Below are 25,099 nucleotides of genomic sequence, written 5' to 3'. Positions count from 1 at the left end.
AGCCCCAAAGGTGGCTTTTCTACATGTTCCCCCCCGCCGTACCCCACCTCAGATAAGCCAGAAGCTTTGATGGGAGGGCCTGGTGGGTTCTGCTTACAGCCAGCGCTGGCTCCAAACTCCGTATCAGTGTTCGAAAAAAATTGTTTTAAAATCGTGGCGTGATGCAATAGTGAACACCTTTGTTTATAGAATTTTCTACTCTGTCGTGTGTAGTTTCGTTTGGATAAGACACAGTGTTTGCTAAGCATGGTTACTTCTGGTGTGCGTGAGGTAGGACCAGCAGTGTAGAAATTACCTGGAGAGCTGGTTAAAAAATATAGGAATTGGACTCCCAGACCCAAGGAGTCAGTAAATCCTATCTGGAGCTTGAGCATCAGTCTTTTTTTTTTTTTTTTTTTTTTTCTTTCCAAGGTTTTGACAAAAGTTGTGGGCTCCTCCCAACCTCACCCCAATTTCCAGAGTAAAACTAAGTTTAAGTGTCAGCACACATGTTTAGCACAAGGGTGATGGTTAAATTGAGCCACTTAGATTATGGAAGAGTCTATAACACATACAGCAGGTACTTTGGAGAAAAGAAGCCTGGTCTTCTGAGAGGCTAAGACAAGGGTTCCTAAAGTGTAATGATGAGATCATTACCTGCCGGAGCAAATACATTTTAATGTATATCCGCTCTATAGAGTTTCTGTTTGTTCCTCGTTCTATTTCCTTTTTAACGAAGATTGAATGACATTGTTAAATGAAGTGTCTTGTAGATCATCCATGTAAGCCCAAATTATGAAGGTTCACTTTGTTTTCCTATTAACTAGCTACACTTAAAAAGTGCAAGTTCATAGGAAAAATATCCCGTAGTACTAAAGGGCACATGGTAGAAAATGCAGTCTCTTTCCAACTTCTCATCCTTATCCCCAGAGATAAATGATGTTAAGTTTCTTATGTATCTTTACAGAAATGTTCTCTCAAACAATGTTCTCACAAAACCTATATATATCATTTATTTAACCAGTCTCCTACTGATAATACAATTTAAGTTCCTTCGAGAGTGCTTTTTTCCATGTTTGTTTTGCCTCGTAATACTGTACTGAGTATTTTTGTACATCTTTTTTTCTGTAACCGTATATGGATAAATTTCTAAAAGCAAAATTGTTGGGTTAAAGGGCATGTGTCTTTTAAATAGGGATAGATGGGAACAAGATGTCCTTCCAGAGGGTTCTACCAGTTTACCGGGGAAATCTTTTATTTTCGAAAGGCTTTCCTGCCCCAGTTGGTTCTGATGCAGCAGATAAGCAGCTAACTCTCCTTGTTTACTCAAAACCTGTGTCACCAGGGCCTCTGGTTGAAGGAATTAAATGAGATATTTCTTGAGAAAGAGAATAATTAAAAAGATATCTCGGGTTTTCAGAGGGAGAAGAGAATAGAGAATGGCTTGACAAAGCAAGTAACTAACACTCCATTTGCCAGGAGAGGGGCTTTGGATCACACGAGCTCACAGAACCTGAGCTGGGTTGGGAAGCGAGTCAGGCAGCCCTGCAGCAGAATGTGATAATGAGAAAATCATGCTCTAGATTATGGTAAACGGTTTCCTGGATCTGACCTGCTCCTTTAGTAGATGCCGTAGGGCAGTTTTGGGTGAAGCATTGTGATGAAATGCTCTTCATTTTAAACACGTCTATTGTCAGTCATGGTGTAGTAGTTAGGTGTGTGTAATGTGTGTTTCAAAGTAACGTCTAAATGGAAAGAATTACATCTCAGTAGTCTGTCAGTCAGATGTGTGTGCATCTCCTTAATGCAGGTCAGGAGCCAGGTGGCAGGGGGATTGCGCTGGTTTAGTGGCCGTTGCCATACGGCCTGGCTCTGTCTCTCTGCCTTCATTTTGCCTCCTAGTGACAGCAAGATAGGAGAGAATCTTATAGACACACAGAAAATTAGTTGAGTCTATTCAAGTCTGGGAAGTTCAAGTCCATTCAAGGCAGGGAAGGACTGGGGGGTATCTCGGAGGGGGTCGGTATGTCAGTGAGGAGTCAGAATCTTAGATATTGGCTAAAGAGGGATGGCCGGCTGTATTGTGTGAGTTTAAAGGGAGCCATCCGGAGTCCAGACAATCTTAAGAGCAGCAAGAACCTCGGGTTAGGGCTGGGCATGTTGGGGAGAGGGATACATGTTCTTCCTCAGCGCGTAGGTACCCAAGTGCCCTCTAAAATTGGTCATGCTTGAGCCGTACCACCTGTGGCCGAGTCGAAGGCAGCTGGGAATTAAACAAGTCCCGAAGACCATAGCTGTGAATTGGATCATTCTCTGTCTTGAATCAGAATAGTTAAATGAGCCAAACAACTAGAGAACTTTGAGACAATCGTAAAACAAATTTATATTGGAAACCTGTGAGAATTTTTTGGAGATATTTATGACTAGACACAGAACATGAAGTAGGTATGCTAAACTAGGCTGTCGATGAAAGAATGAGAATATCTAAAGCTACCAGGGAAGGATCAGGAAGCAAGGAAGAGGTGATCGTTAATGTGTTTCAGCCAAGTAAGTTGGAGATGAAATAAAATATCCAGTGACCAAGATGTTTTCAGACTAGGGAGGCAGCCATAAAAATGGGTAAGACAGGGCTTCCCTGGTGGTTCAGTGGTTAAGAATCCGCCTGCCAATGCAGGGGACACGGGTTCGAGCCCTGGTCCAGGAAGATCCCACATGCTGCAGAGCAACTAAGCCCGTGCGCCAAAACTACTGAGCCTGTGCTCTAGAGCCCGCAAGCCACAACTGCTGAAGCCCTTGTGCCACAACTGCTGAAGCCCACGCGCCTAGAGCCTGTGCTCTGCAACAAGAGAAGCCACCACAATGAGAAGCCTGCGCCCCGCAACAAAGAATAGCCCCCGCTCACTGCAACTAGTGAAAGCCTGCGTGCAGCAGCGAAGACCCAATGCAGCCAAAAATTAAATAAATGAATAAATAAAATTTTAAAAAATGGGTAAGGCAAATTACAGCCTAAATTTGAAGGCAAAACCAGGAGAAAACTGAACAAGCTTGGCTATGTGGAGTTGAATTCTGTGTGCCTTAGTGGTCAGTATGATTTTTAAATCTTATTGTAGTTTTTTTTTTTTGTTAATATTTATTTAGGCTGTTCTGGGTCTTAGTTGCGGTATGCAGGATCTTCATTGCAGCCTGTGGGATCCTTAGTTGCGGCATGTGGGGGTCTTTTTTTTTCCTTTTAATTGCGGCATGCATGCGGGATCTAGTTCCCCGACCAGGGATCAAACCCGGGTCCCCTGCATTGGGAGCACAGTCTTACCCACTGGACCACCAGGGAAGTCCCTTATTGTAGTTTTTTTCTGTTTGTTTAATTTGGCTGTGTCGGGTCTTAGTTGTGGCACATGGGATCTTTGTTGCGGCACACGGGCTCTTCGTTGTGGTGCACAGGCTTCTCTCTAGTTGTGGCACACGGGCTCAGCAGTTGCGGCGTGCAGGCTTAGTTGCCCTGTGGCATGTGAGATCTTAGTTCCCTGACCAGAGATCGAACCTGAGTCCCCTGCATTGGAAGGCAGATTCTTAACCACTGGACCAGCAAGGAAGTCCCCCTTATTGTAGTTTTTAAATGTCCATTTAAGAGTTATAAATAAAGCAAAATGAGCCTAACGAAGAAAATATATATTTCTTGTTATATACAGAGTATACTGTTGATTTAAAATTTGGTTTAAGGCAAGACCCATTTGCTAGAATTCATTATTTAAAATTTAATTTAAGACTTTTACTTGAACTGAGCCAGAGGATAGAGGCTGTGTAAATACTAACATCAGTAGACACTCTTCCTCTTAAACATTACGGTATAGTTTTACGCAAAGAGTAAAGTTCTGTTACTTTGACAGGGCTTTATTAGACCCGACAAAATTTTCTTTCTTTTGCGAACCCCCATTGCCCTTTTCTCCCCCCATCACACCCCCAACACAGAATTAAATCAGTACCGTATAAACCACATAACCATTTTGAGATCTTTGCGTTAGTTATTTAATGTCAAGGGCAAGAAACCCTGGTCTCCTAGACTCATTCTGGCCTGAGTTTTTCATTTGACTTATGGCAGTTCAAATATTTGAGAATCTCTTCATGCCAGGAAGGTCAAAGGGGATTCAAAGACTGGTGACTGACAGCAAGGCAACTTGTAATCTGTTACAGAGGTTAGTACTCAAATTATTATAATAAAAAGCAGTATATGATCACAAAAGGGCAAGAGAAAAATATTTAATATTTGTGTCTGGCCTGACAGAAGGTTCTTTACTGATCTTATTACATTCCAGGAGGAATTTCCTCATATGAGACTACAGTCTCAAAAAGGTTAATTTACTTGCCGGAGGTCATACAGCTGCTAAGTGGCAGACTGGGGATTTGATCAGGTCTGCCTGACACGGAAGTATCGGTGAGCTGCCCCAAGGCACTGTCACTGATGGGCTCCAGTTCTCTTAAGCCCCTTCTCTCTGAGTGCCCCTCTGGACACCTGTGCTTAAATGTCCCACAGGAGCCTCGGATTCATTATGTCTGATGCTGAATCCTCCGCTACCCCAAATCTCTTCCTTCTCCTACCTCTCCTCAGTTGCCTGCCTTGTGCTTGGCTTGATCTTTTGGCCACCAGAAGGGATGAAACAAGTGGGGTTTTCCGTGACTCTGCCGTTCACTCCCCATCCGATTGGTATCACGCCCTTTTGATGCTGCCTCTTTTGTCTGCTTCAGACGCTGTTCTCTCCTTTCCCAGGACCACCCTGCATCCAGCCGTCACCAGCTCTCGCCTTAGATGACTACAGCTGGCTCCAGTCCGCTCCACTGAGATGCATTTGCTCTCCTGCTTTTTCAGAAGGACTTGTCTGAAACAGGGATCTGATTATCCTAATCCCTTTAGCGGCTGCCACCTGTCCTATCAGCTGAAATCTAAACACCTTGGCGTGATGTAACTGGAGCCCTCAAAATGTCATCCCTGTCTGCTGACCCAGTTCTTCTCCTGCCTCCTTTGCCGTGCCCGGTACCCTTCACATCTTCACATGCCGTCTGGCCGAATGAATCAGAGCGCACTACCTGAAGCACCTTCTGACTGACAAGTCTCTTTCTTCCTGCCTTGCACCAGCCTTGTTTCCTCTCCTGCCTTCCTCCCCCTCCTCTGTGCCCCCCACCCTGGCTACCCCTCCCAAGTGCTGCCTTCTAGCACCGTGTACACCTCCTATGGCACTCATCCCTTTGCAACTCCAGCACGCCTCGCTGCGTCTGAGACTCGAAGGCACCGGTGAGCATGTGTCTCATGAATGAAGCAACAGAGGAAAGAGTCTCCTGACTCCACTCACTGCCCTTCCCTATGCGCTTGGACCGCTTACCGCTCGCCCTGCCTTCATCCATGTTGGGGTTTCCTGTACTCGGTTCACTGCTTTGCATTGGCTCTGCCCAACTGGAGTTTGTTGAATTGAGCCTGTTTCCTAGTCGGTAAATCAGGAGTGCCAGGCTGGACATCCTCTAAGGTCCTCTCCCACCCCCAGAGTTGTGTGACAACAGAACTTTGTTCTAGTCTGCCTCTCTCCAAATATACAGAATGCGTATCTTTTCTTCTGACAGTACCAAGAGCCCGTTTGTCAGCAGTGGGTTGAATACAGTGTATTATTGCGGGCAGTAGCATTGGTTACAGTGCAGGGTGTGGAGTTTCTCGGAGACAAACACGGGAATACCCAGAGATACGTGAGCAGTATCTCCAAAGCTCAGGGTGAGTCATGGTAGGAGCTGTTTGACTATCCAGCCTGCCTGCCTTACAGGCTCAGATGCCTCTCAGACAGGGTGGGGAGTGAACTGTTTGCTGATCCCAGTCTGCTCCCTGATTTGTGGTGCGGCGTTTGGTAAGTCTCCTCCCCGCTCTGCGGTTTCAACCAGGCTGTGTAAATATGTATCGTAGAGCTGTGTAGTAATTCGTATCCTATGAGATGCTTGAAAGACATACAGGTTATTTGGGGGCTTTTAATAGTTGTCTTTATGCTTGGCTGAGTCCTTCCGTAATCTCTCACTGGATTTCTAGATACTTAAACTGCTGAAATTCCTAATGAGCCACCAAAATCCTTATGGTTTGGTCCTTTAAAAATGTAAATTCAGTGAGTTTGATTTAAGAGGTGAGCAAATATCTGACTGAGTAGGAGCCTGCCGGCTACTGGCTGGAAAAGAGCCAGTTCTCCTCTTACTTCCCTGTCATTTTGAAAGTGATCCCGGGTCTGACCAGGCTGAGTTGGAGTCTAACGTTGTACTTTAACACCCGGTCTGTTGACAAGCGGACATCCCTCCTTGAAACTTCAGACTCCACAGAACTGACTGCGAGACAGCGTGTGGTGTGGTGGCTGTGGTTGGGAGAGCAAGCAGCGGAGGGGAAGCGTCGTGATCTGAAGAATCAGGGCTCCCCCGCCGGCTGTCCTCAGCCACCCCGTGGTGGTGGATGCAGTGCCCCCTGTGGGACAGAGAAGGTTCCACATCACCTGAACTCTGCCTATAAGAGCTGCTTGAGCTCATGGGGAATCCGTATTCAATTTGTGGTTGTGTGTGTGCATCTGTGTCAGCGAAGACTTTGGGATATTGCTGCAAAATAAATAGTCTTTCATTTCCTGGACGTTAAAATATTTTGAACACTTTTATGAATTCAGGTCATTTTTCCCCCAGTTAGTTCTGTATTAAATGTTTACCTGGAATGTCACAAAGGTGGGCTTGTTGTTGATAATGATCCCCAACCTTTGGAAACAAACAGCTTGGGTGTGGGGGGGTGAGGGGTATGGAGAGTTGGAGGAGTTTGCTGCTTATTGTGTGATCCTTTGAATCTTGGAGATTAAATTTCTGTTGTTAAAAAAAAATTGGAGGGCTAGTTGCAAAAATAATTGGAGGGCTAGTTGTTCTGACAGCAGAGCATCTTAATAGCCTCATAGCATTGTGAGCGCAGTGATTGACAGAGATTGATGTGCACGGTTTCAGTTGGAATGAAAGGGAGAAATTACCACCCAAACTGCTAGAGCACAGCTTGTGAAACAACTATAGCTGCCGTCTGTGCAAGGCTAGGAATGGGTCTCTTCTTGCCAGCCGCCGGTTGACGGGCTCTTCTGGAGAAGCCCTTGCAACGCCGGCCAGCCGCTCCCCTCAGGCTCTTCCTCCTCTCTGTTCCCCTCTTGCAGCCACTGAAGAACTCAGTCGGTTACCTAAAGTACAAACATGGGTTGTTTGCAGGCTGCCTGGCGGTTACTTTGTAGCCTGGGGGGAATTTGGGGCTCTCTCCTGACTACATCCTTCACATTCCAGGGTGTGAGCCACTGAGGATAATGACCCAGGGAGACTTAAGTCTGGACCTATTTATTGCAGGAGGTGGCCTGAGGGCCTTTGAATCCAGGTCACAATTTAAGTAGGGCCTCAAATTTAGATTTTAACATTATTACCCAAAGAGTTAAGTATAGACCCAGAGATAAAAGCAATGGGATTAAAAGAAGATGTTATTTATCATATAACTTAAACGTGTACACACACGCACACATGCACACTCAGTTTATTTTACTGTGTAATTCATTCCATAGTTTTTATTTTTAAGTGTTTGTAAAATATTATATATAGAAGATATTCTATTTTAGAAAGTAACATGAAAAACACCCCTGCACCTAAAACCCAGGGCAGGAAATCAGACTTGACCCTCTGACCTTTTCCCTGATTCATATCCCGCTATCACAGACCTCCTCACCCAGGAGGTGATGCTGTCCCCAGGTTTGTGTTAACCGTCCCCTTGCTTTTTCTCTATCGTTTACTACCTGCGTGTTTATACCTAAACAAGAGTTTGCCTGCATTTGAACTTTATAAAGTGGAGTTCATACTGCATGTGTTCTTCTTTGACTTGCTGCTTTTAAAACTTATCCACTTTAAGTCTTGAAGCTCTGGTTCATTTCATTCCACTGTACAAATGCACACAAGGTACGTGTATCCATTCTATTGCCTGTAGACCTTTGGGTTATTTTGGGTGGTCGTTACTGTTGTTTTCTGTTGTGGACATTGCTGCTATGAATATTTTTCATGCACTGTCCTAACGTGGGCACTTGTTCTTAGGAATGGAATTTCTGGGTCTCTAGAGCTTGTGTATGTTCAAATGCCAAACAATTTTTCATGTTTTAAGAATTCAGTAAATGTAAACATTTCAGATATATCTTGGAATCCAATTCCATTGCTTCATTTAAAAATAAATTCTAGGACCATCGAAAAATTTTTTAATGGAAGTAGTCCTGCCTTGTTTTGGGTCCTGAGCAACTTCAACCTTAAGGAGATAGCTTTAATGCTTTCCGTAGCTGTTACAGAAACCATTTTTGAAAGGCAAAAATCAACCTTTAGAACCTGAGAATCACAAATAAAACAATGTAGCCCTCCAGAGTCACATGAGCCACATGTAAACTGTCACTCGGTGGACCCTGTGAGTCTCTTCAGCTACCACAGATGAGTGAATACGTAGAGTTGGCTCTCCAACCCTGTGAATGCAAAACCATTTAACATACGGGACTTGGGCATCATGAGGGGTGCCCCTGGAACCATTCCTTACGATGCCAAGGGACAACTGTATATGCCGGTCACACACTGGTGTCATCCGCGTCTGTGGTGTTCTCAGTGAAGACCCTCTGTGGGAAAAATCATTGCCCACATGGAATAGATTCGAAGCTGTGAGCATTAGGAAACTGAGTTCTCAATAGAAATGTTTCAGTAGGATTTGTCCCTTGAAGAGATGGTATTTTGGTTACATCATATAAAAGTGGTGTAACATTAGTATACATTATTTTTTATGGGATTTTCTTTTGAAAACTGCTAATTATGACTTGGTAATTCCAGCTTAGTTCCACAACTTTTTTTAAAGAACTACCTTTTGAGACGTGGTCTTACTTCCTTGGGAAATTGGATTTAAAAGCCCTCTTTTCAGTAGGGAGTAAAAGTAATTACATAAACTAAATCAAGTTAGTCTGAGTTACAAAAATACTATCCTGAATATTGAGGCCAGTTATTTTGCTATTATTATTAAAATCACAGGTCCTAAGAGGAAACAAAGAAGTATGTTAAGTGAGCTAATGAAATTTTGTAGGTATTTGCTTTGAGATTGCAGACTCAACCTCAAAGTGGGTTTAAAAAAAATATGACATGGACTTCCCTGGTGGCGCAGTGGTTGAGAGTCCGCCTGCCGATGCAGGGGACATGGGTTCGTGCCCCGGTCCGGGAAGATCCCGCATGCTGCAGAGCGGCTGGGCCTGTGAGCAATGGCCACTGAGCCTGCGTGTCCGGAGCCTGTGCTCCGCAACAGGAGAGGCCACAACAGTGAGAGGCCTTCCTACTGCAATAAATAAATAAATAAATAAATAAATAAATAAATAAATAAAAATAATAAAAATATGACAATACAAGGTGGGGAAAAACCAAAGTATACCAAAAAGAGAATATAAAACAAAAAGTATCTCTGGTCCCAGATTCCCAATCCTATTCCCCAAAGGTAATTACCATCCACAATTCCTAAGACATCCTTCTAGAAATTTCTCTACAAATAGAGTACACTTGTATCACATTTATGTAAACCCCACCACTGCCCCTCTTTTAAAGCACAAATGAGTGTGTACTATAGATATATAGCTCTGTATCTTTCTTGCTTAACAGTTTAGTTTGGACAGCTTCCCGTAGTAGCCAGTTGAGATCCACCTCTATTTTAGCGTCTGCATTGTTTTCCATTGTAATAGTTTTTTAAGTGGCTCTCCATTAATGGATATCTAAGCTGATTCCAGAATTGGAAACGTAATGGTGGTGGTAGTGGTGATGGTGGTGATAAAGGCAGACTGTCCTGTTAGAAGAAGCAAAGAATAGGAGAAGGAGGCAAAGACATAAATATTTTCATCTTCACTTCTGTTCTTTAAATCTCTCAAAATTTTTTTTTTTTTACCTGTTTTAATGTGTTTGGAGAACTGTATGGAAGCTGAAGAGAACAAGTTTTTTTTCTGCTTGCCTTTCCTTCCTTGTGATGGTCATAGTGCTGGAAGAGATTGCGATATTTAAGGATATGAGGGAAAGGAATGTGTTTACAATTTGTTGGCTAAAGAGCTGGGAGATTCCAGTCCTCTTCTCTCCTACTTCTAGTGCAAACAGCACCTTATTGTAACAGGAGTATTTCTCATAACCTGATTAGCAAACCTTTCTTAAGATAATTAATCTCTTGGGACCGTGGAGGACTTTCATTAAACAGAGCTTATCATTGCATTAATATTTCTCTAAAGGTGTTGGTTGCCTATCCAAACACCATTTTCCTTCCCTTTCTGCCTGGCTGGCAGAGCCCGTACAGTAGAGGCTGAAAATGTTAGATACTGCTTCCACAGCCTCCCTTGCAGCTAGCGCATGGACATATGACTCAGGCCCGGCCAGAGGGACCTAAGGAGAAATCTGCTGAGGAGTTTCTGGAAAATATTTTCCTTCCTAACAAAATATGAAAGAAGAGCAGTATTCTCATATATAGCCAGAAATTGTCTACATGTGATTCTTAAAACTCCAGTAGCTCACTTGCCTCCATGAGAGAACTTGCAAATGCCCTGAAGATAGTATAATGAAGAATTGACAAGAGCTTGGATCTTTGATAACATTCTTTTTTTATTTATTTATTTTAATTTATTTTTGGCTGAGTTTGGTCTTCATTGCTGCACGCGGGCTTTCTCTAGTTGCTGCGTGTGGGCTTTCTCTAGTTGTGGCGAGCGGGGGCTACTCTTTGTTGCGGTGCGCGGGCTTCTCATTGCGATGCCTTCTCTTGTTGTGGAGCACGGGCTCTAGGCGCATGGGCTTCAGTCGTTGTGGCCCACAGGCTCAGTAGTTGTGGCTCTCGGGCTGTAGAGTGCAGGTTCAGTAGTCGTGGTGCGCAAGCTTAGTTGCTCTGCAGCATGTGGGATCTTCCCGGTCCAGGGCTCCAACCCAGTATCCCCTGCATTGGCAGGCGGATTCTCAACCACTGCACCACCAGGGAAGCCCCCTGATAACATTTTTAAGCCACCAAATTAGCCCTGTCCGCTGATCTTCTTAGTTTGTGACATCATAAGTGCCCTTATTATTGAACGTCTTTTATCCAGTTACTGAAATTATCCTACCTGATGTGGAATTTTATCCATAGGAAATGCTGTCAAAGTAGAGAACTCAGTTATAGGACAGTTGAGTGCCTACTGTGTTCAAGAGGCAATATGAGGCCGTGGGACTGCAAACAAGGGGGAAAAAGAATAAGGCAACTAATGATATGAGGCAGTAATGAATTTAGTGCAACCAGAGGGACTCAGACAGTAAGAGCAGCAGGGGTTCTGAGTAAGCACTGTTTACTAGATTGGAGGTGATAAGAAACACCTCTGTGTGGAAGAGGTTAAACTGAGTCAGACTCTGAAGGAACCCCAAGGTTTTGGTAAGTAGAGAGTTGGGGATGGTATTCCAGGAAGCCTGAAGTTTTAGAAAGAACATAGGCTATGGAATCAGACCTGAGCTGGAGCTTAGGCTCATCACTCACTAGTTTGTGAACTTGTCAAAGTCTCTGATTTCTTTGATACTCATCATGATAGACTAAACATAACTTGTAGGATTGGGGTGGGGATTAGAGACAAAATATGTCAAACATCTGTCATGCTGACGGGCACGTGGCAGGCACCAGGTAGATGGTGGAGGTGGAAGGTGTGGCTGGACTGCATGTTGTGGGGTGCGCATGAACAAAGGTAAGGTGAGTTAGTAGAAGTGATCTGGGTATGTTGTTCTTGATCTGGTCAGAGATCACTGGATCAGGTCATTTGGTCTAGGAAAGAAGGTGTGTGTACAAAATCTGGAGAGAGACAGGATTGGGTCAAGACATGGAAGACCTTGACTTTTCAGGTAATGGAATTTGGACCTCATCCTATAGACAACTGCGGTGACCATTGACGGCGGGGCAGCCTGGAGACAGTGAGATGAGTTAAGAGATGGTTACAGGAGTCCAGATATGCAGTATAGAAAACCTGAACCGAGCAGGTATCAGATGTTGGAAAGAAAGGAAGGGTTAGGTGTTAGAACATCAAAAAAGAAAGAGAACTTAGTGATGTGTGAGGCAAGGGGGAGGAAAGACTTAGCAGTGAGCCTCAAAAACCTGAATGCCTGTCAGTTGTTCAGTGTGAAATTCAGAACTGACTTGGAACACTTTCAGATAATCATATCCTAGGTTGGGGCAAGAACATTTGGCAAGATTTATCGAAATTTTCAATGAAAGATGCTATATTAGTGGTAAAAAAATGATAATGCCCAACTCTGCTTGTCATTTAATTCTTGCCTAATTATGTTCGTCACTTTCCCACTGTTTATATATAATATTTGGTTTCTTTGAAGGATGTGATACTTAATAAAATAAACATACCCTTGCCTCTGATTAGATATGATCGAACACTTTGAGTCAGCCCTGTAGTATGAAGTATACGTTCAGCAATTGTTGACTGCTTGTTAACCTAGTATGAAAAGCAGTTGAGCAAAATTTTCTGACACAGGGATTATGGTCCTTGCAGATACATTTACAGTGGCCTTATTAATAAAACATCAGTCAAGGGAACATCTAAAGTAAGGATGACATCACAGGCATCATCAAGTATAGAAATCAAAGAAGTTTCAGTTCATCAAATTCAATAACGTCTTGGGCTGAATGAGGTTTCATAGTGTTCTCAGTTGGTGAATCTTGAACAGATGGTTCTCTAACATTTTGGAATGCTGAATAAGGTAGATGGACTGAGTCAAATTAATAAAGTGTACCACACTGGAGTATTAGTGTGTAGTTAGCAGCCCTTGGAGTCTTATTAGTTCATCAGCTTTCCCAAAGTAAGGCAAAAGAAAACCCTACCATTCATATATCTTAGGGAAGTAGGCACTCTTCCATTTGGGCACAAAGTTAATGTTTTCCAATGGTAATTCTGCACAAGGCAGTTCTGTAATCAGCTCAGAGCAGGTGTCCTGTCTGAGAGTTTTTGCAGTCTCGTTGGGAAGTTAGGGCACTAAGCCAGGTACAGGCCCATGATTTGGTTACAGTTCCCAGTAAAGAGAGAAAAAAAGCATCTGTCATTGAAGCCTTCCCAAACTACCTTCTATCCTTCACAGGCTTTTTTTTTTTTCCCTTTTACAAATCTAATTTGGATTTTTAAATATTTTTCCTACAGAATTTGAGTCATAATAGATAACACAGTGTAGATTAGGTGTACTGTGGTGCCTTCCTACAGTCAGAAGAATCTTGAGTTGTTTTCTGTAACTGTGGCTTACAGTGAGGAGAATATGATTTGCAACATGCATATGTTGAAGGATTTCTTTTTTCAATCCATAAGTAAAAGACAAAAAGAAGTGTCTCCTTCAGCGGAGTTGTTTTATAATTCTTGCCTTTTCTTTCATCCTAGGTAAAAATTTTGCCCTTTGTCATCTGTCAGACCCTTCTGATAAGAAGCACCGGGCACTGTGATAATTAGTTTAGCATTTCAGATGAGTAGAGATGGAATAAATCATCAGTCATGTATTTCTGAGACAAAATGTCTGATCTTCCATCATGTGATGGATACGGTTACTTCAGGTGAGAATTCAACAGCCCTTAACTTCACATGATTTTTTTAATAGCAGATCTGGTTACCTGATCCCTGCATCCCAGACAGAGACCCACTTAGTGTTGCTGTGCAGTGCAGTGTGAGTGTACAGGCACATAATGATGAAGTCTTCCAAATTCATTAATAAATCCTTATGTGACTATGCGCAGTACATGAACCAAGTCTGAAATCCCTATATGTACAGTATAGTCATGGTTCTGTGTTGTTAAAAAATTAATAAGAATCTAAGCAGTGTCTATATTTAAGGGGGGTTATGGGTGATTTTCCTCCTACTCATGTTGCTATTTCAACTTCTCTGTTTCTCAATATTTTATTTTTATGGTTAAAAAAATTTCCCCTTGCCTGCATGATAAAGTGTCAAGTCTAGCATGGTTTACATAGAGCCTGCCACAGGCTGTCTGTATTCTTCAGAGTTTCATGCCTCCTCCCTTTAGAAATACTTGCCCTGTACCTCTTTTTTGCCCCAGCCCTCGATCAAACCCTGACTTAGGATGACCCATTTAGCTCTAAATTCTAGAAACTTTTCGTTTCCTAAATATTCTACTGTTTGCCTCTGTGGATACGGTTCTCTTGGCTGGTTTTTGAGCCTCCTCTTCTAAGGCCACGTCAAATATCATCTTCTTAGCAGGTGTCTCACTGAAGCCTTACTTATTTCCACTTCTTTGTTTCCTGTAGTCCATATTACATTTTTCTACAGTTGTATAGTTCTGTATGTCTCCCAGCCCAACAACTCCTAGGCTAAAATTTAGCATATTCATCTTTCTGACTCCAGTGCTTTTAGGATACTGCCTGGCTCACAAAAAATGCCCAGAAAAACATTTTTTAAGTGTCAGTTCTGTATCTTAGGGGACCTGGCTTGGAACCTAAATTAATCAGTTCCTTTAACTGTCATAAAAACAATTGGGGCTAAGTCAGCGAGTAAGCCTTAGTCGTACTTTGTGTGCTTTTAGTTAAATTCAGCCTCTTTGAGAAGCATTGGCTTTCTAAATAACTATTATGTAATGAACCAGGTCATTTTCAATCTGCATCAACATGGTATTTAGGATTTTGCTGCCTTTTGCAGAATGTAAGATTAAATCTTTTCGTGTCTAAATCTGATGTATTTAGTTACACCATAGGTATTAGTGCCCTGCTAGTATACCATACAGATTTCTACTCCTTTTCTGTATTTTGTACATTTGCTCTTCTATATTCTGGTACTGAAAACAAATATTTATTAGAGAGTATCATGAAAATTTCCGAAACTTTAAATATGTTAAAGAGCTGACAAAGTGCAATATGAATTGACACACCATTGAAATTAAAGTTCTTTTCCTGCTAGAACTGAACAAGTTTGTATGTTAATCAACATGCATTTATTGAGTACTTATATGTTATAGGTACTGTAAAGATAAAATAGTAGTTTCGACAGCTCCTGAATTTGTATTTTCTATGATTTTTTTGTATTTTATTTACTTAATTTTTTAAACTATTTTGTGGAATAACTTGTAGTAACACGCATACATCTTAAATGTACAGTTGGATGATTTTTACCTGTGTTGCACCATGTAACTGTCCCCTGTGTCAGTGTTGTCCGTACCCAGCACTCCCTTGTGCCACCTTCTGGCAGATCATTCTCCCTTCCCCTGCTTCCCCACGAGTGTAACCAGTTCTGACCTCCCTATCCTTGGAATCATAGAGCATGTCCTTTTGGGTATGTAGTTTCTTTCATTAAGAATGACATTATTGAGATTCACTTATGTTGTGTGTTAATAATTGTTCCTTCTTTTTACTTGCTGCATATTATTTTTAACTGCTTTTTGCTTCATTTTCATTTTGGTGAATAAGATTCATTATACGGAAGTGTAAATATTCAATATGTGTTAATTGGTATGTGCTGAGGGCTGCCAGCTTTACAGACCTAGTAGCGATAGAACTGTCGAGAAGAAGAGCTGCAAAGGCTTAGAGGTTGCAGAGTTCAGACACTTCATTTTCTCAAGTGAGGGACCTAAGACTGGAGGGTTAACTAGACCCCAGGTCCCGCGTGGATCTAGACCAGGTTTCTTCCTGAGGTCAACATGCTGCGTCACAATTCAGACTTGGTCACATGGATGATCCCAGTTAACAGGAAAGCAGTCTCGGGAAGCTAGCAGTTTAGAAATCAGTCATCAGCAAGACTTAATACGTTGGCCCATAAATGGTAAGAATTTCAGTTATCTGGAAATTTCTTTCATTCATCTATAATATTGTACTTCCCTCTTTGTGTCAATTAAATTGAGGTGTTACTGATTCTGTTTATGGAACTTCTTCTTTTATTAGAACCAGTGCTTAAAGGAGAAGGAAGGGGAACGTTTAAACCAATGTGCGTGTTTATTATGATGTTTTCAGTTTCAGTGCGTTGTCTTGAACTTTTGCCGTTCCCGGATGTTGTTCTTTTAAAGCCTCAATGAAAACCACAAAGATTATTTTTAGGATGAGAAGTCTTAGGGTAAATTCTGATTCTGTGATCTCTGTAAGTAAAAAAGTAGTCCTTGGGCTTCCCTGGTGGCGCAGTGGTTGAGAGTCCGCCTACCGATGCAGGGGACACAGGTTCGTGCCCCGGTCCGGGAAGATCCCACATGCCGCGGAGCAGCTGGGCCCGTGAGCCATGGCCGCTGGGCCTGCGCGTCTGGAGCCTCTGCTCCACAACAGGAGAGGCCACAGCAGTGAGAGGCCCGCGTACCGCAAAAAAAAAAAAAAAAAAAAGTAGTCCTTAATCTTACACCTTTCTGCTAAGGTAGTAGTGATTCATAGAAAGTTCCATAGGAAGGCTTTTAAAGAAGAGATTAGTGGACTCAAAGCAATGGAAGATTAAATCCCTTACTGTAACATTCTTCAGAATGCTAGAGCCTCCTTCAATATAATCAGTAAACATAGAAACAAGTGGCTTATCTTTTTTCCTAATTATAAAGCACTGGTTTTCAAACAGAATTGAAACCCATTAGTTGGTTATGAAATAGATTTAATGAATAGCAACTATCATTTTATATTTTTAGACGGAAAGGCAGAAGGAAGAGTACGGCAGATACCCATCTGTGTTACCCAGATTCAACAAACATTTTCACATTTGCTTTGTGTCTGCGTGTATGTATGTTACATACAGATATCAGGGCATATCTTTTCTGATATGTATCTAAAAATAAGGACTTTTCCTATATAATAAAATTAACATACCTAACAAAATTAATTGTAATTTCCTAATACGCAGTTGTCTAAAAAATGAGCTAACCAACTGTGTTTTTTTAAAATACTGTTGCATGTATAAAGATAAGTGTTTGATAAAATTTGTGTTTCAGTTATGTATGTGTGTATACATGTGCACATATGTATGTATGTAGTGGTACATATGTATTTCTTACTATGGGTCTCATTCAGAATTGGGAATATACTGCTTTATAGCATAGGAAAGTTGGTTATAATAAGTATTTGCTACCCAGTGATACTGCTAGTTCTGTGCTGAGTATTGTGTGGTGTCTAAAAAAATGAATACTTCTAGTAATCTAAAAATCCAACAAGGAAGATAAAACAAGTAGGGACCCCCACTCAACAGTATAAATAAGAGCCAAAATGGATCAGGAAGGATAGGAAGTGACATGGGCCTCAAGGAAGAGATTTTTGAAGGAATGGTAGGATTTGGATAAGACAGAGAGGCCTTGGAAATGTTGTGTCCAAAGGGAACGATGTAACTACTGAGGTTAAAAAAAAAAGTACAGAAATGTATTGTGTTCTACAATGCTGGGATCTGTCTGGTGGAGGTTGGAAGAAAGGAGGAAGACATTGGAGAACTGGAATGGGAAAAATTACTCAGATTAAATACCAACAGGAGGAAGAACCCAATTCCTTTATTAAAAAGAAGAATCGTACATCTTGAGCATTTTGTAACATGATGTAAGTGGAAGTTTAGAAGACGAGTGTAAGGATTCGCCATGGACTAGATAGATAGAAGTAAAATGTTGAAAGCAATGAAACCCGATTAAACCATTGCCCTTTGTATATGTGAGGTAGGGAGTTGGGGGCCGGATTCAGGTAGATGGACCTGGAAATAGCAAGGAAGTGTCAATCTAGAGAGAAATTGCTAGACAAAGAAATAACAGAATTTGGTGGCAGCTTGAATAAGGGATGAAGGAGAGAGAACCTGGTAAAATTAGAGAATGAAGCCATTGATAGATAAGGTCATGGGATTAACTATAGCCTGATTGAAAAAAAAACTCACACTTTATATAAAGACAAGCTTCCATGACATAATACTCTCAAGAAATAATTTAGGAGGTTTTTTAGAGAAAGTAGCAAGTTATAATCATTAGATAAGCTTTTCTAATACAATTTCCCCTTGTTTTGCCTAAAGACTTAGAGATAGGAAATGTTAGACATCTGTCTTTAGGGTCTTAATTTAGAGTTCTGGTTTTACTGAAAATAGCAACCTAGAAGATTAATGACACTTATTTAAAAATTAAGGACCAGATATTGAGATTTAAAATTTTAGTCATTAGAGGTACTGTACCTTTTTAAAAGTTAGATTAAATCACTCGAATACTAGGTCGTCTGCTTTTGGGTTGGTGGGCAGTTTTAAGAAGTATTAGCTTTGCTGTTCAGGTTCATCGAAACATGATCCTTAAGGCACTTCCTGGCGTGCGTTTGAGACTCCTCCCTCTCTGCGGCAAGATGCAGATGCACGCACAGGCAGATTCCATGGGGTGGCAGTGCTCAGCTTCCACTGGAAGAGCTTAATCATGACAACAGCAGCACCATTGTTCTTGTCTCTGGACTTTTCTGAAGTTCCCACCTATTGGGGGTATGTTGTGTTTCATAAACGATAGCTCACACTTACAGCACTTATTCTGTACAAGGCCCTGTTCCAAGCACTTCATAAATATTAATTCATTTCATACTCACAGTCACCCTGTGAAGTCGACACCTGCCCCCGCTTCACAGACGAGGAAACTGAGTCATAGAGTAAGTAACTACTTGCCCAAGGGGATACAATTAACATGGCAGAGCTGGGATTTGAACCTGCATAGTCTGGCTCTGAATCTGTGCTCTTAAACCACTAGCTTAGGCTACCACTGTGCCACAGTTAAGCTCTGTTTAGGACACACGGCTTTGGAATCAGGGCTTTTCCTGTGAATCTGAGCTGGCTAGTTGCTGCAAGTATTGTGAGTGGCCCTAGAAGGCTGTTGCCTCCGTTTGGAAATACAGTCAACCCAAATACAGACTTGGATTCTAAGAAGGGTCATGGTATAGTGTTTATCTTAAAAATCACAATCCACAATTCAATTCATTTCTTGCAGTTTCCTTCCTCCCAGATTACAAAACAATAAGTTCCTAGAGGACTATTGTCTCTCCGAAACATGACTCTTTGGTGCTTGTGAACTGCTGTAGCTGTGGGAGAAGGAAGCCTCCTCTTATCTGCATCTTGGTAGCAGAGCCTCTAATGATTACAGTATCCACTAGAGCTTTAGCCAAAAGAGGGAGTTGATGTGTAAGCTGGCATGTTCCCCTGGCATTGAGAATCATTTTTAAAATGGTTAAAACAGAAGCAGCCTACATTTTTAATTACACAAGATATCTTGGGATTTAAGCTAGTGTTTCATTTTACTTATTAAATGTCAAATTTGGAATATCTCCAGTAATTGCCTTATAGCACCAAGAACTGTCCAAAGCCGTCCGTTAGTATTCTCCCTTCTGGTTTCTCTACCATGCATACTTTTTACTTTGTAATATTTAACGGTAGCACAGTGATTTAAGTAAAGGAAATTTTAGGCATTGTAAGGGTTATGGAAAACATGTTCATGTCTAGGAAGGGGTCTGGTATATGCAGTAGGATCTCAGTAGAGGTTGGAAATATTACGAAAGCCCAGCCCTTGGAGCCAGGTGGAGTCACAGCTCTTCTACATGCGAGCTTTATGACTTCAGATAAGTCCCTTACTTTTTCGATCTGGAAATGAGAATAATTGTTGTAATCTCAGATTCTTAAAAGGAAAAATAAAATAATGTATGTGAAGCATTTAGAAAATTATACGATACTTAATAAGTCCTTCGTAACTAGTAGCTTCTCTTTTTAGAATAAATTTGAACTGTCTTGCCAAGATCCTGGCCTCTTTCGGACCATTCTTCTTGATGCCTGCTTTTGGCCTTAAACAAGTCATTGCCTTCTTAGACTTCAGAGGATAAAAGGGCTCCTTTATTTTTGTGTTCCTATTCTATTGAACTGTGATTTCCTAAGGCACAAGGAGCTATAATCGCCCCTTGGTATCCCTGGGCCGTTGTTTCCAGGACCCGCCTTGAAAACCGAAATCCTTGGATGATCAAGTCCCGTAGTCGGCCCCAGCTTCCGCAGGTTCAGCCACAGGTTGCGTAGTGCCGTAGTATTGATTGAAAACAAATCTGTGTGTCAGTGGACCTGTGCATTTCAAACCCATGTTGTTCAGGGATCATCTGTACCCTTGACATTCTTGCTGGTGTATTGGCGAAATTCTTTTTTAAAGTTTTTCATTTAATGCAATACAAGACTGCTTCCTTATATGCTACCACAAATAATGGATTGAGCTCAGACATGGATGTGTTAGAAGGAGCAGGCACCTAGTTCTCTGCAACAGTTAGGATGGTAACCGCAGCGGAAATGTCATTTAGGAAGGGAGTACACCTGCATGTTCTGTACATTGTGGGTCTTAGAATCTGTCGTTTGATAATTGGTTGCCTGTATTCTGCTTGGAGCAGCTAAGAGCCGTGAGACACATTAGTCTCTTGAATATCTGATCTCTTGCATGAATCACAGCCATTAATTAACAGTCCAAAGTCCACTCTGTCTTGAAAGCAGTCCAGCACCACCTCAGCTGTAGGTTCTTCTTGATCTCGTTGCAAGCAGCTGAGAGGATGTTAAACATGTGGGACAACTGGCTGCCCCAGTTGGCTCTGTCAACCATTGATTCACGCAACAGATAACAAGGTCCTATTGAGGAAGGAATGTGGGGCAGGACACAGGTGGCTTAGGAGACATTCCCTCCCCTCCAGGCTTCAAGACAGTGGGGGAACAAATGTTACACAAATGCTTACCAGACCTAGAGAAGAAGTACTGGAAAAGGGGAACATGCAGATTTGGGGGAGAGTATAAAGGAAGCTGGGCATGGGAATGGGGGAGGCTTTGTGGAAGAGACAGTGTTTGGGTTGGTCCTTGGAAGGTACCTGGGGAGGGAGGTATGGAAGGCCAGGGTGAGGTGCTTAACACGGAGATTTAGGAGAGTGCGGGAAGCATTCTGGGGTTTATTGGACTAATGGAATGCAGTGAAGGTTAAAAGCTTTAGAGCTTGGTACAAATCTTGGTTCTGTGTCTTATTAGCCGTAACCATGACTTATCTGATGGCTCCTCACTTCCAAATCTGTAAAGCAAAGCTAATGGCGCCTACTTCATGGAGCTGCGGGGAGTAAAGGAGAGCGTGTATCAAGCTGCATCCTTACTCTGGTGCTGGTGCGTAGATGTGCTCACAGTAGCATTACGGATGAGTCTGCTGGTATAGGGTAAGACGGGACCCTGATCAAGAGCATTTTAAATTCTTCGCTAAGGATTTCACACTTTAGGGAACTTAAAAGATTTTTGAGAAGGAACAGGACATGGTCTGTTTTATCTTTTAAAAAGATAATTTTGTGCTCGCTTCGGCAGCACATATACTAAAATTGAAACGATACAGAGAAGATCAGCATGGCCCCTGCGCAAGGATGACACGCAAATTCATGAAGCGTTCCGTATTTTAAAAAACTAAAAAATAAAAAGATAATTTTATTCAGTCCAAAGAAGTCAGAGTTGTTATATTGATTGTCTCATTTGAAGGTCCAGCATGGCTTCAAAGTAAGGTTGTTTTTCCATACTAATAAATATCAAAATGTTGATTGAATGCATTTTTCATGGACATCTAAAGGTTGTTTCTTTAAATGTAATGCTGTTTATAATTTTGGTAGAACTGAAAGCAGCTTTTTATTTCCAATTGCTATTTGGTGAAAATGCTGCTGGCTTACATTAGAAAAAATAAAGTTGCTCAAGGGAAATAACTTCAGTATTGCAAAAGGGAAAGAAATGAATATAGATCAGTTTTCCTTTGCTCCCTCATAACTTAGCTATGTTATTTCTAAGCCCTGTGTGATGTCTAGTAGTGTTCTGATCCATTTAAAACAGAATTCTATACTACAGGTCATCCAGTACATATGCCCCTACCCCGTATTTGTTATAGTACCAAAAACAAATTAAACCCCTGGTCTGCAGGGAATAGTTCAATTATGAGGCTTAGGTTTGCTTAGGGAATGTGCTTTAGGGCCTGAGTACCAAATGCCATTTTCTGGCTCAGTCTTAATATAGCATCTTTTCAAAGGACACGGACCAAGTTGTGACCCTGCTTTCTCTGGGTGCCCTGGGAAAGGAGGGTGGAAAGAGCTGTGCCAACTTATAAGCTCAGTGTGTTTGACCACATTCCCCCAGTTACATTTGGGAGTGAGTCTAGTTTCATCTCCAGGCAGCCTGACATACCTAGCATCTTTAGATTAAAGTTCACCTACCTCTTTCCAATGAGAATCAGGTTATGATAGGCACATGGAAAATATAGGTGGAGTAGCAATAATACCCAAAAGTTCTAAAAAAGGAAGGAAAAGCAAATAGGCTCATTGTCAAGTCTAACAGTTACTCTCAGTTTGGTTCTGAACTTCCTAGTATCCACAGCAAAAAGGGAAACATGATTATTGGTATCTGATAGACACCCCTATCATATTTACTGTTATATCCACTTTATGTATTGATCCAAGAAGCTATACTTTAGTAGACAAATTGCCTTCCCTTTTATGTAGGGCACCTGTAATGAACAGAGCATAGATTGAAATGAAAAGTTACTCGGGTATGTATTCAGGCTGCTTCTTTTAAAAGCAGGCATTAGGCCAAGTGAGATCTCCAAGGATCCTTCCACCTCTGAAAGTAACTTCTGTTGCAGGTGACTGCCACTCATACGAAGTTATCCATCATTGTGTATCTAAGAGGGCGATACGTGTCCTTCAGACACCTTGTTCAGATTGGAGATGCCGAAAGACAGCAGGACAGGCCTGGGATTCGTAGTTATCGCTCAGAAGCTTAGCTTAAGCACACGTCCCTGCCAAGAACACTCACCCTCCATGTTTCGGGGGTAGGAGAGGCAGTGAATAAATGCTATAGGAAAAGGAGAAGGTTAGGCCTCGGCCCTGGGGGGAGGCAGGCCTTCTGCCCGCAGGCTTCCTTTCCAGACATTCTGCTCTGCCCACTGGATCAGGGCCTTGGGAACCAGTTTTTGCCCCTTAGAGCTGCCTCTGCTCCCTCAGTTCCTGGGGGTGCTTCTCCTGGAGCAGAACATCCCTTCTCCCTTAACCCTCAAAGCGAGTGCTCAGGTCCCTTTCCTGGGAAGGTTTTGCTGACAGACGCTGCTAGGAACGGACGGGGAATAACCATGGTGGGGACGGATCCCAGAACCCCTCCGAAGTTGTTAGGTTAGTGCCCAGGGGTTCTCACTCACCCCTTCCCTTGGTTTGTTCTGGGTATAGGAACTAAAAGCCTCAATGACGCTTATTCTAGTTTACTCCTAAGTTTGGGGCTTCCTGTTTCCCCTTTTTTAGGACTCACCATCCCGCGTCTCCCCGCAAGAAGGAACTGTGACCCCTTCCATCAGGAAGGCGGAGTTCTTGGTAGAGGTGAGGGGCCGGCGTTAGGGGCTCACTTCCCGTCCCTAAACTTGCCTGTTTTTGAGGTACATGGGGTTCCCAGAGAGTCCTTCCTCCTCTCAGTAGCACCCTTTTCTCAGGTCTCCTCACAGCCTCCACCGCTCCCTCCCTCGGGGACATGGCTGTCCTTTAGCTGCCCGTGGTTCTCAGTGTAGATTGGTATTTTCATTACCATACCCTTCCCCTTCTGCTCTTCAAGGCACAATCTTTTTTAATCTGGCCTCCCTCCTCCTTTAATTTAATTCTTGTGTAGATTATAAAGTACACAGTAAATCCTCACCAGGTAAGGGATTAGTTTGCATTAATTGAAAGCTCTTTTGAAGAAATAGGTATTTTTCCTAGTGTATGTAACTCAAAGTCATTTCCCTACCACTGTTGCCTGGTAGAGGTTAAATGAGAAGATAATTATTTCTAATTACAGTATCAAGTGTTTGTAAGTGCTTGAAGATATTTGAAGAATTTGTTTTTGAGAACCCTGAACACTTTGCCTAATCTCCCTTACACTGTTAATTAGCAGTATCTGTGGATAAAGGATTGGGCTTTCAAAAGTACGTGTATTCCAGCCCCGGTTCCAAAGGATCCTTGATTCCAGGTTTACTTTACCTGCAGTCAAGAAAGAGAACTTTTGATGCTACAGATTTTCTTTTTTCAGGGATACCAAGAGGAAGAGGTGGGGAGAAATAAAACCTTTATGGTAAAAACTAGTGACTCAATTCCTGTTCCGTACACCGTGAACAGAATGTACCACTGTCAGAAGTGGACTGTGAAAGGAAGTGCTCTTTGTCTAAACAAATTAGAACAAACATTGTACTAAGACACTTTACTAATAACATATCCTTTTGGATACCACATGAGGGTCTTTTCGGCTTTTTCATTTTGAGCATGTAGTGTGGAGAAGTAGCTTTCTTCTCAAATATAGGTCTTGAATATTCTGTATAGGTATCTGGAGTAGTGACGTCTTGATAAGGATGCTTATTGAGCCTTCAGAGTTATTTTTCCAGTACAGATTGGCTCAGTTAGCAAGAAAACCAGATGTTTGATGCTAGGGTCCCGTGAATGGGTTGGCTTCCCTGGGTTCCATATTCACTGAGTGGCTAGACATTTTGCAAGTGCATATCAGGTGACCACAGTGTAGCAAGAGGGAAGATGGCTTGGTAGCATCATGTATATTACCAGTAAGGAAGTGATATAGGGACTTCCCTGGTGGCACAATGGTTAAGAATCCACCTGCCAGTGCAGGGAACATGAGTTCGAGCCCTGTTCCAGGAAGATCCCACATGCCGCGAAGCAACTAAGCCCATGTGCCACAACTACTGAGCCCGTGTGCCTAGAGCCCGTGCTCCGCGACAAGAGAAGCCACCGCAATAAGAAGCCCGCACACCGCAACAGAGTAGCCCCTGCTCGCAGCCGTTAGAGCCCACGCTCAGCAACGAAGACCCAACGCAGTCAAAAGTAATAAATACATTAAAAAAAGAAAAAGAAAGTGATATAAAGCTCACATTCTTCTGATAGAACGTACAAAGTTCCCCCCTTCAGGGCCATGCTGAGCAGTGCCTTGTTTTCTCAGCTCTGTCACCCAGCCTAGGGAAGGGTGTCTTCCCTTCTCTCCGGGCAAGTCCATGGCTTATCTGCTGAGCGCCTGTTCCTGTATATATCTAGATATCAACTCTTCACTTGTAAGGCCCCAGCATCTTCTTTATAGGCTCCTTGTCTTACTTGCTTTTCTGGTTTTTACC

The 25,099-nt window shown here is 42.3% G+C and overlaps 1 protein-coding gene across 1 annotated transcript in view; it reads left to right on the top strand.

Moving 5' to 3' along the window:
* The window catches only part of TMCC3 (transmembrane and coiled-coil domain family 3), a 68,812-nt gene that overhangs the window by 25,051 nt on the left and 18,662 nt on the right, over positions 1-25,099 (top strand). Inside the window, 2 exon segments of the mRNA XM_082666673.1 lie at positions 13,636-13,674; positions 13,676-13,696. Of these exon segments, the coding sequence (XP_082522799.1) occupies positions 13,636-13,674; positions 13,676-13,696 (60 nt within the window).

Source organism: Grampus griseus (assembly GCF_964374135.1).
Source record: "Grampus griseus genome assembly, chromosome: 11".
Classification (NCBI taxonomy): Eukaryota; Metazoa; Chordata; class Mammalia; order Artiodactyla; family Delphinidae; genus Grampus; species Grampus griseus.
This window is presented reverse-complemented; position numbering and strand designations above follow the sequence as displayed.